Raw genomic sequence first — 10,789 nt, 5'->3', positions numbered from 1 at the left:
TAGTACAGCATAGCCATTATAGTATGTAGAAAGGCATAACAAATGAAAAAATTACTTAATGACATCACCTATGGAAATATATCAAAGCATTAAGAGTATAAAAAAGCAAGCTAATGAACAGTATCAGTTTTAGAATATGTATAATTAACGGTGTAAAAACTATAGATTTATATCACAGAAAATTTCTGGATTCAATCAAATATGTTATAACTACCACTGGTGATAGAGATGAAGAAATGAACAACTTAAATAATGCCATTTTGATTTATTTTACGAGCATGTATTAGCATAATAATCTTTTAAAATATATAATGTTAGAGTTAGGGCAGAGTTACAGAAGTAGTATAAGTGTTTTAGTATAGAAAACAGAATTTCATATACCCTTCACCCAGCCTTACCTTGTATTAGCAGATGCTAATAACAGAATTGAGGTTCTTAACCAGGTGATTTTGTTCCCCAAGGGACATCTGATAATGTCTTAAGACATTTTTGGTTGTCACAAATAGGTGGAGTTGGGAGGCACTGTTACTAGCATTTTATTTAGTGAGTAAAGCCAAAGATTCTGCTAAATATCTACAATGCACATCCCCCACAGCAAAGGATTATCCAGCCCCAGATGCCACCAGTGCCAAAGCTGAGAAACTCTGCCATAATTATCAAAATTGAGAAATCAACATGGGGGATGGCAGCAGTGTGGAGGGGGCTAATAGGAGAATAAAAAGGACATCTGTAATACTTTCAACAATAAAGATACATTGAAAAAAGAAATCAACATTGGTACGTTACTCTTTTTAAATTTTTTTTTTAATTGATTTCAGAGAGGACAAGAGGGAAAGAGATAGAAACGAAACATCAATGAGAGAATCATTGGTTGGCTGCTCCCTGCATGCCCCATCCTGGGGATTGAGCCTGAAACCCAGGCATGTGCCTTTGACTATAATCAAACCCAGTACCCTTCAGTCTGCAGGCTGATGCTCTATCCACTGAGCCAAACCAGCTAGGGCAGTTTAAAAGACTTGAATCCACATCATCACATCTCCTTAGTCTCTTCCAACATGTGACAATTTTTTTTTAGGTCTTCCTTGTGTTACACAATCCTGAAACTTTTGAATAGCAGAATGCCCATGCTGATGTTTTCTCATGATGGGGTTTGTTGGGTATTTTCTCATGATTAGATTGAGGTTATTCATTTTTAGGAAAGATACCCCAGAGATAATATAACCTCAGTGCATCATACCCGGTATGCAATGTGTTCCTGGTTGTATTAAGATATCTATTGTTGCAGTGACACTTATCTCACAACTTAGTGGATTAACACTTTCTCACAGCTTCTATTGGGTCAGAAATCCAAGCACAGTTTAGCTGGTGTCAGCAGGGGTGGCTGTAGTCTAAGGCTTGACTGAGGCAGGAACTACTTCCAAGCTCTCTCAGGTGGCTGCTTGCAGGATTCAAGTACTAATAGGATGTTTGTCTGAGGACTGCAGTTCTTTGTTGAAGGTCTCTCCATAAGGCAGCTCACAACATAGCAGCTGGCTTTCATGAATGAACGAGTGAGAAAGCAAGACAGAAGCGAGTTTCCTTGCAACCTCATCTCAGAAGTGATATCCCACCACTTTTGCCATGCTGTACTTGTTAGAAGCTAGGCCTAGCCTGTACTCAAGAGGAAGGGATTACACAAGGATGTGAATTACGGGCCATTGTAGAGGCTGCCTATGACAGTTGCGATATTAACTTTGACCACTTGGTTAAGGCAATTTCTGAACTTACTATTACAATAATACTTTTGAGGGATATTTTGAGACTGTGCCCTTTCAACATGCTTCCATCCTTTTTATTTGGCACTTCTTAGCTCCTGGCGCCACTAGATGCTCCATGCCCAGCTTGTATTTTCCCTGCCCTCGCTCTAGAACCAATCACTTCCCCAAGAAGCTCTAGTTCCTTTCATTGGAGAATGTTGGTTAGAAACAAAGATCTGGGTGTTGGACATGCTCATTGCACTGGGGTGTCACTGCTTCTGGTCCCTCTAAGTGGAAAAAGCAAGAAAATATATGTATACACACATATCTGCATGTCTATATACATAGGAAATAAAAACCATGCGTCCACACTGAAGCCTCCAACTCTCATCCAGTCCCACAGGTTCATTCTAACAACACCCTTCCACCTTTCCTGCCTCATTTTACTTGTAACTTTAAAAACAACAACATATTTTTATTGATATCAGAGAGGAAGGACAAGGAAGAGATAAAAACATCAATGATGAGAGAGTCATCGATTGGTTGTCTCCTGCATGCCCCACACTGGGGATCTAGTCCGAAATCCAGGCATATCCCCTGATCGGGAATCCAACCATGATTTCCTTGTTCATAGGTTGACACTCAACCACTGAGCCACCCTGGCTGGGCTACTGGTTTTGGACCAGATCCCCAGTGTGGGACCCTTTAGTCCTCAAGCCAACGCTCTAATCACTGGAACTGGCTAAGGCTGAAACAATGTTTGATCGCCCGCAGAGGGAGGCCCAGGCCATTGACAGGCCTGAGGCAGGTGGGCGGGGCCTTCCGAGTTCCTGGATGCTGGAGGGAAGCTGGTGCCAGCAGTAGGGGAAGGAAGGCCTACTCTTGCATGAGTTTCATTCATCGGGCCTCTAGTCTTACCTAATAATAGGCAAACATGTAAATTGACTGTACCTTCACTATGCCCACAGCCAATCAGAGTGAGTATGCAAATCAGAAGACCAAAGATGGTGGCCACAAAGCTGCTCCAGGCATGGAGTGGCCAGGTAGGGCAGGATGTCTGGTCTGCTATGAGATGGAGGGTGGGAGGCAGGGGGGGGGGGAGAGATCTTCAGGAGTGCTGCAGCGAAGACCTGCTGGAGTCTGCGGCACAGGAAATTGAAGAGCAACAGAAGCTGACTACCCCAAATCCAACTACTAATGATCAGTCAAAATTCAGCCTATGCCACACTGTTTTGCCCTGTCCACTAGGATTTCATAAATGCCAAGAATTGTAGGTGCTTGTGGGGTGTGGTTACAGTGTTTGGACAGGTTCAAGCCTTGGACTAACAAGAGGGCACAGCGTGAACTTATGTTCTGAACATGTAGCCCCAAGTGCTTAATAAAGGCTGCAAATAAACAAAGCTTGATCAGGTACATGTAACTGAGTGGGATGGAAACCCACAAGAATGTTGTCAACATGTTGACCACGCCCTTACTTTGCCTCCTGGCATCGGCTTGTAGTTCGTGGCGCTGCTGGGTCCCCAGCCGGGAGTACCAGCTTTCAGTCTCTTGTCTGTCTTTTCTCAATCCTTCACCGCACCCTCCCGGGTCACTGAACCTGGCTGAGCTGGCGCAGTGCATAAGGCGCCCTGGGGCTTGAGTATGCCTTGGCCCTGCCGGATCCCCACAGGTGCTAACCCTCATCTTATCTCATCTACACTTTGCAACACGACCATGAACTATCAGCTCCAGTTTGGAAAAGGAAATGAAGGCTTAGGGAGATCAAGCAACTTGCCGAGGTCGTTGTCAATGTGAAGAGCTGGGATTCCACCCACAGCCTGTCTCAATCCAGAACCTGTATTCCTAACTGACCCTATCCAGAGGGCCCTGGGCCTCTTAGGGTGACAATAATCTGGGGATCTCTTGCCCTCCAGAAACCCACACAGGCTCCGGGTCTCCTGGCTTGCTCTTCCTCACGGATCCAGTCAGTCTTAATGAGCAGCTGGGCACTGAGAGTATAGTGACAGCCAGACACCAACCCTCCCTCATCAGACAGGCCTCAGTCAAAGATGACAACAATGAAGCTGTTCTAAGTTTTTATTAACATGACTTTTTTAAAAACAAGCATCCGTACTAGTGCTGGAGCTGAGCGCAGGAGAGAAGGGGAGGGGGGACAGGGCGCGAGGAAGGAATTCCGCTTTATTGGTAATAAAGCTCCAGGTTCATCCCATCATGGATTTCATCTGAAGTGAAGGTGTTAAGGAATCCTTCACTGTGGCTTGGACCCCCACCCTTTCCTCTCTCCCAGCTGGGCCGGGGGGCCTGCTGGCTCCAGCCAGGACCAAGGAAGCCATCAGGGACTGGGTCATTTTGATTTGGAAAGAACACACTGTAACGTGTCACGCTCCTTTTGCATCAGCTCCTTTTGCATCAGAGACATGGCGGAGTCTCACTCCACCCCGACCTCCTTAGAAGTGTCTTCTAAGCCTCAAAATATTTCACCAACCAGCCACCCTCCTCCCCCAGCGAAATAATGACATACATGACTGGCATTGTCCAAATGCTTACCACGTGCTCCATACTTGGCTCAACACCGTATGAGCACAGTCTCTGACAGACCCAGGACGCGGCGTGGAGCCCTTTCCTCAAGAAATCACACAAAGGATACAGTCCCCCAGAGAGACATGGTCCTTAAAAATCGTGTACCTGCGGGACAGACACCTTTCAGACAGAAACCTAAGGCGGTCTTCACGACCCCGACCCAGACCTCCGGCCTGGTCCCTGGGTCCCCGAACCCCGGACCCCCGCTCGGTCACGGCACTCACCACTTCTTCAACACGATCTTGTTCCAACGGGTCCCCGTTTGGGCTGCGATCAGCTTCTTCAGGTCCCCGATGGTGTCATCGGTGCTGGCGCAGAGGAGTTAAGGGAAACGGTGCGGGGTGGTGGGAGGACACTGCAGGGCTAACGGCACTTGCCGGCTCCCCACCCGCCCCCCCTCCAGCACGGACCCAGCGGCCCGGGCCAGGCCCCCCGCCCCCCGCGCCCCCGCCTCCGGAGGATACTTGCACTTCACGCGGACCTTCTTCCCCAGACGGTCGTTGCAAACAACCTCGATCATCCTGTCCGAAGCCACAAAGTCAGCACGTTAAGGGGCTCCCGCACCCCAAGACCTCCGGTGGAAACTTACGCTGTCTTCCCACCTCCTCAGACCCCCGTCCTCCGGGGCCCCAAGCTCCGTGTCCCGGGACCGCGGAGCCCAGGCCGCCGCGCCTCCCCGCTCCGGGCCCTTGGGCCGTCGATGGCCGGAGGCCGTCCGCTTTCTCCAACTCGGGACCGACCGCCCCACCCGACTCCTCACCTCGAATCGCCTGGAACCCGCCGACGCCACAGCCTAGTCGCTCGACAGCCAAGCCGGGGCCGGAGGTTGCGCTGGGAACCGGAAGCGGAAGTGCGCAGCCTAAAGCGCCCGCCCCTTCCTCGGAGCCTGGTAATATGGGCCGGCGCGGCTTTGGGGACTCCAGATTGGGCAGGGGGTCCCTGGCGGTTGGTGCGCGGGCCGAATGGGGGCGTCGGCCCCGTGGAGGGAGGGTCAGAGGTCAGAGGCCGGGGCCCAGCTCGTTGGTGGAGGCGCCATTCGCTGTGCGGAGACACCGTCAGTGGGTGGGCACCCTAGAGGGGCCCGGGTGACACCTGCCGCTGCCGAGCCCTGCAGTCATCCCGGGGGCCCCTGTCTTCATTCAGGGCTGGGCCTTCCCTCCGGCTATGGCTCTGCCGCCCGGGGACACCTGCGGTGCAGACTAGCCTATACTTAAACTCTAATGTGCAAGCGGAAGGGCCAGTCGCTATGACGGGCACTGACCACCAGGGGACAGACGCTCAATGCGGGAGCTGCCCCCTGGTGGTCAGAGTGCTCCCCGCTCCGCCCCGCCCTAACCACGCCTTCCGGATTGGTCCCCGCCCCGCCCATCGTCCCCGCCCCCGTCCTGGCCACGCCTTCCGGATTGGTCCCCCGCCTCGGCCACGCCCCCTTGCGTCACGCGGCCCAGCTACGCCTTCCCAGCTTGTTTCCGGTTTGAAATTGAAGGCTCCTAGGCGGCGGGGCAGGTCCTCGGCAGGGACTCACGCGCGTTCCCCAGAAGGAAGGCTAACCCTCTCCACCGCTACCGGAGCCGTGGCGACCTCTCAGCCGGCACCCCACTCCCCCCGCCTCCGGGGGCGCCCCCGGGCGAGGCCGGTCGCCAGAAGAGGAAATGCGAGTCGGCGGGGCATGGCGGCTCTTTCGGACCTGCCGGACTCGGTGCTGTTGGAGATCTTCTCTTACCTCCCGGTGCGGGACCGGGTTCGCCTCTCCAGGTGCGGCCTCGCCCCGCCGTGGCGGGGGGCGGGGGGCGAAGGGCGAGGCGGGGTGGGGGTTGCGCTCACGGCGGTCTCCCCCCGCAGGGTCTGTCACCGTTGGAGGAGGCTGGTGGACGACCGGTGGCTGTGGCGACACGTCGACCTGACCGTCTACCGGGTGAGTGCGGCAGGCCAGGCGGGCCCGGGCCGCGCGCGGTTCGAGCCCAGACGCTCCGGGGAGCACGCCACCCGGTCGTGTCGCTTTTACTCGCTCCTCTGCAACCTTCCCGGCCGGTTTCCCCATCTCCAAAATGTAAATGACCGAGACGGTGCGGGGGAATGGGCTTGGCCAAGTCTGAGTGCACAGAGTCGGCACATGATAAGTGCTGGCTGGTGATGAGGTTATCACTTAGGATTATTATTACCGAGGCTTCATGGGGAAATCATTTTCCATAATTAACTTCCTGAGTAGTGCAACCCAGCTATTTCCACTTTCTGTCATTTGCATCTTACCTTTCTTGTTTTTATGATGAACTATTTCAAGTATATAGAAATGTATAGAGGGTAACATGGTTTCAGGTAAATAGGTAGTCACCACCCAGACTTACCCTGTTTTAGCCTTTGGCCGCATTTACTGCAGGTCATGTGAAACATACATTATACACACAACATTTGTTGATATGCTTGTTGCACTTTTTTGAAACCCTCCTCAGAGGAAACCACTCTTCTAAAATGGAATTGTGGCCTTTGGCGTTTTTATTCACTTCCTATGTGTGTGCCCATTAGCAACATGCAGTATTGTTAATGTGATTCTAAAATTTAGATAATGCTATTGCTACTGTTTAGATTATTAAATGCTATTTTACTTGTATCGACCCACAATTAGCCTTATTCACACACTACTTTTTAAAGATTGATTTGAGAGATAGGGAGGGAGGGAGGGAGGGAGGGAGGGAGGGAGGGAGGGAGGGAGAGAGAGAGAGAGAGAGAGAGAGAGAGAGAGAGAGAGATAAGAAAGCCCAGAGACCAGAACGGTGGAATGAGGGATGGCTATGACACTCGCGGCAGCAGCCAACCAGCCTGATCCGGGCCCTTTATCTGTTTGTTTTCTACTAAATCTAACTTGCTAGGATACATTTTTGACAGCTTTCGCTATTATCAGGTTATGGCGTTTTGTTTTGGTTTTTTAAAACCTAGACCTAATGCACCCTGGGCAGTTTTAGCCTTTTTCAGTTTTATTTTACATTGCTTGCTTCTCTCCATGGTGGTCATTAAAAAAGAGAGAAAAACTCGGGGGGTTGCTTTGCTGTTTTACTCCAGAACATAATGAGAATCCACTCTGTTGCTAAAGACCGATTTGTTATGACCTCTTTCCTTTATTGCTTTTGTTCAATTCTTGGAGTCAAAGCAGTGGAGTTTCCCCCCCCCCCCCGCCCCAGAGAGGTGTCTGATCGGGCGAGGCTGATGGTGGAAGGACGATTCTAGGGGAGCAGGAGAACCCCAGCGGGGGCTTGTCTGACTCCAGTTGGGCAGGGACCTTGAAAGATTCCCTGTGTCTCTCACTTCCTAATCACCCCTATCTTTGGCTCTTACAGATGCGGCCTAAAGTCATGTGGCACCTCCTTCGCCGGTACATGGCATCCAGGCTCCATTCCCTGCGGCTGTGTGGCTACCTGTCCGCAGGCTCCCAGGCTCCCCAGCTGTCCCCAGCCCTGATGAGGGCCCTGGGCCAGAAATGCCCCAACCTCCAGCGCCTCTGCCTGCACAGCGCTGATCTGAGCATGCTGCCGATCACCAGCCTGCCTTGCACCCTGCGGACCCTGGAGCTGCACAGCTGTGAGATTTCCATGGCCTGGCTCCTCAAGGGGCAGGACCACACCGTGATGCCCCTGCTCGAGTGCCTCGTGCTGGACCGCGTCCCTGCCTTTCGGGACGAGCACCTGCAGGGCCTGACGTGCTTCGGCGCCCTGCGCTCACTGGTGCTGGGCGGCACGTACCGGGTGACCGAGGCCGGGATGGATGCAAGCCTGCAGGAGCTGAGCTACCTGCAGAGGCTGGAGGTGCTGGGCTGTGTCCTCTCGGCCGACAACACCCTCCTGGCCATCAGCCGCCACCTCCGTGATGTGCGGAAGATCCGGCTCACCATCATGGGCCTGTCAGCCATCGGCCTGTCTGCCCTGGAGGGAATGCCGGCGCTGGAGAGCCTGTGCCTGCAGGCCCCGCACGGCACCCTGGAAAAGCTCTCCCTGGCTGAAATAATCTCCTCCTGCAGCTGCATGCCCAAGCTCAGGGTGCTCGAGCTGCAGGGGCTGGAGTGGGAGGGTCCCGAGGTGGAGAGGATCCTGTGTGAGGGCCTGCCCCACTGTCTGGTCATCAACAGGGCCTGTCCCAAGGAGTCTACGGACTGGTGGCTGTGACTCACCACCCGTCCCTAACCATCTTAGTTTTCATTAATGAGCAAGCACCTTGCAGAGGGCAGGCAATTAGGCTAGATGCCCTGAAGGCCAAAGGTAGGGAGAAATGAGGCCTTGGCACTGCTAGACAATTGGAATTGTTTGTCAGTTGTGTGGCTTCTGTGACAGCAGCCAGTCTGGTCCCCACATCTGGAAATGGGGAAGACCATCGTTACCTCATGCTTACGTTGCAAAGCCTTACACTTTACTGAGCCCCAGAGGTCTCCAACGAAGGGTCATTCTCAGGGCGGTCCTCAGAAATGGGATGGGTGTACAAGAATGTGGTCGGGAATCGGGGGCCCTGAGGAGCCTGGAAGGACTGTCTACATGTGCACCCCCCCCCCCCCCACCATTATACCTACATGCGTGGAGAAAGTGCAGGTGTGACTTGTCTTTTGTGATCAAAATGTTAAAGAAGGTTCTAAACTGTATTTTTCTATATTTTCAAGTTTTTCATAATCTATATTTTACTATTGAAGAAAAACACTTGCCCTAGCTGGTTTAGCCCAGTGGCTAGAGTGTTGACCTGGGGATGAAGGGTCCCGGATTCGATCCGGCCAAGGGCAAGCACCTCGGTTACAGGCTCCTGGTCAGAATGTGTGCAATAGATGTGCTTCTCACATTGATATTTCTCTGTCTTTCCCTCTCTCTCTTCCACTCTTTCTAAAAATTAATGGAAAAATATCCTTGGTTTAAAAAATAAAACCCCATAAAAAAAAGAAAAAGAAAAAAGAAAAATACTCATTTTCCCCTATCCCCAAAACAGTCTGTTCAACAAACATTTCTAAGCCTCTGCAATTTTGCAGTCCTAGGTGCTAGGTCACAGCAGTGAACCAAACGGATAAGGCCTGAGGGGACAGGTGATAAACAGGTGAGCACATGCACAGTTTTAGAAACACAGACAATAAACCAGGGTTATATGAGGGAGGCGGATGTTTCGTAGAGTGGCCTCTGAGCCACGACCTGAGAGGGCAGGAGGAACCAGCCCTGGGAAGCACTGAGGAAAATGAAAAAGGCAGAGATGCGGAGCTGGGGGTGAACTTGGCATGTTCCAGGAACTGGAGGAAGGTCCGTGTGGTTGGGGGAACAAGGGGTAAGCAAGAGGATGTGAAAGGGTAAGGTTGGATGGGGCCTCAGATGGCTTAGGTTTTAGGGGCTCCTTTTCCTGCCTGTTGAGTCTGAAACACTTGAAAGGCGCAGGTGGCAGAGGGAGGGTGATCATGGGCCCCAACCATAAGCTGAGCGTTACTTCTGAGCTGAGCTGAGCTGGGTGGGAGGCCTTTGAGGACACCAGCTGTCCCATCAGTGGTTGCCTGCTCGGTGGTGGGCACAGCTGGGAGAGAAACGAGGGCCCACCTGCGTACCCTTGGTTTTTTTTTTTTTTTTGCCAAGCGCTCCCATTGGAGAAGACCTAGATGTTTCTCGCATGGTTTTCCCACTGGAGGGTGGAGTGGAAGTTCCCCCATCTGGCCGCATGAGGACTGGGTGTGAGTTCTTCCTGGTGTGGCCATGCTTAGGGTCTACTGGTCCCACACGGACACACCTGGCAGTTCCAGCTCAGCATCTGGGGGACTGGGCTGACCCAGGCTGGGGCACCGGGGACGAGAAGTGTCCGGCAGGGAAATGAGGTCTCTCTGGAGACCTGGGGTCCTTTGTGTGGAGTATGATGGAAGGGTCAACACCAATCCTGGGCAGTGTCCTCTGGTCCTGGGAGTGGGCTGCAGAGCAGCTCCAGCGGGAAACGCTCCCTTTCGCTCTGCCTTTCCAGTACAAATGGAGAAGCAGATAAGACATTAGAGGCAGTGGTACACATGTAAACATTGTTTTGTAATTTAAATTCTTTATTGTTGACAGTATTACATGTCTCCTTTTCCCCCCATTGAACTCTCCCTGCCCATTCCCACTCCCAGCACAGGCCCTCACCCCACTACTGTCTGTGTCCATTGGGTATGCTTCTATGCATGCATACAAGTCCTATGGTTGACCTCTTACCGTGCCCTTTTCTCTCTGAGGTTTGACGGTCTGTTCAATGCTTCTACGTCTCTGGATCTATTTTTGTTCATCGGTTTATGTTTTTCATCAGACGTAAACATTTAACAGTGTTAGCAGGTGGTGATGGGGAAAGTCCTGATCTGTCACATGCAGGTGTGTAGACTTCTGTGGTATAAATACTGTCATTGTGGCTGGTTTCAAGCTACCAACAGTTTAACAACCGATTCACAAAATTCCTGAAAGTCTAGAAGTTGGTTTTGAGCTGCCATGAGCACGGCCCTGGTGAGAGGT

At 51.9% G+C, this 10,789-nt stretch overlaps 2 protein-coding genes across 2 annotated transcripts; one reads left to right on the top strand and one right to left on the bottom strand.

Annotated features, from left to right (window-relative positions):
* Nucleotides 1-3,797: 3,797 nt before the first annotated feature.
* On the bottom strand, nucleotides 3,798-5,235 carry UBL5 (ubiquitin like 5). The gene is made up of 5 exons (XM_036459598.2): nucleotides 5,077-5,235; nucleotides 4,781-4,837; nucleotides 4,541-4,624; nucleotides 4,384-4,421; nucleotides 3,798-3,958 (listed from the first exon to the last, which is right to left on the bottom strand). The coding sequence occupies exons 2-5, from the start codon at nucleotides 4,834-4,836 to the stop codon at nucleotides 3,915-3,917; spliced, it is 222 nt and encodes a 73-aa protein (XP_036315491.1). The 5' UTR covers nucleotide 4,837; nucleotides 5,077-5,235; the 3' UTR covers nucleotides 3,798-3,914.
* A 182-nt stretch (nucleotides 5,236-5,417) lies between these two features.
* On the top strand, nucleotides 5,418-8,981 carry FBXL12 (F-box and leucine rich repeat protein 12). Its single transcript, XM_036459593.2, has 3 exons — nucleotides 5,418-6,071; nucleotides 6,159-6,231; nucleotides 7,649-8,981. Exons 1-3 carry the CDS (start codon nucleotides 5,563-5,565, stop codon nucleotides 8,468-8,470), a joined length of 1,404 nt encoding a protein of 467 aa, XP_036315486.2. The 5' UTR covers nucleotides 5,418-5,562; the 3' UTR covers nucleotides 8,471-8,981.
* Nucleotides 8,982-10,789: the final 1,808 nt, after the last annotated feature.

The sequence above is a fragment of the Pipistrellus kuhlii genome, unplaced genomic scaffold (assembly GCF_014108245.1).
Source record: "Pipistrellus kuhlii isolate mPipKuh1 unplaced genomic scaffold, mPipKuh1.p scaffold_m20_p_30, whole genome shotgun sequence".
NCBI lineage: Eukaryota > Metazoa > Chordata > Mammalia > Chiroptera > Vespertilionidae > Pipistrellus > Pipistrellus kuhlii.
This window is presented reverse-complemented; position numbering and strand designations above follow the sequence as displayed.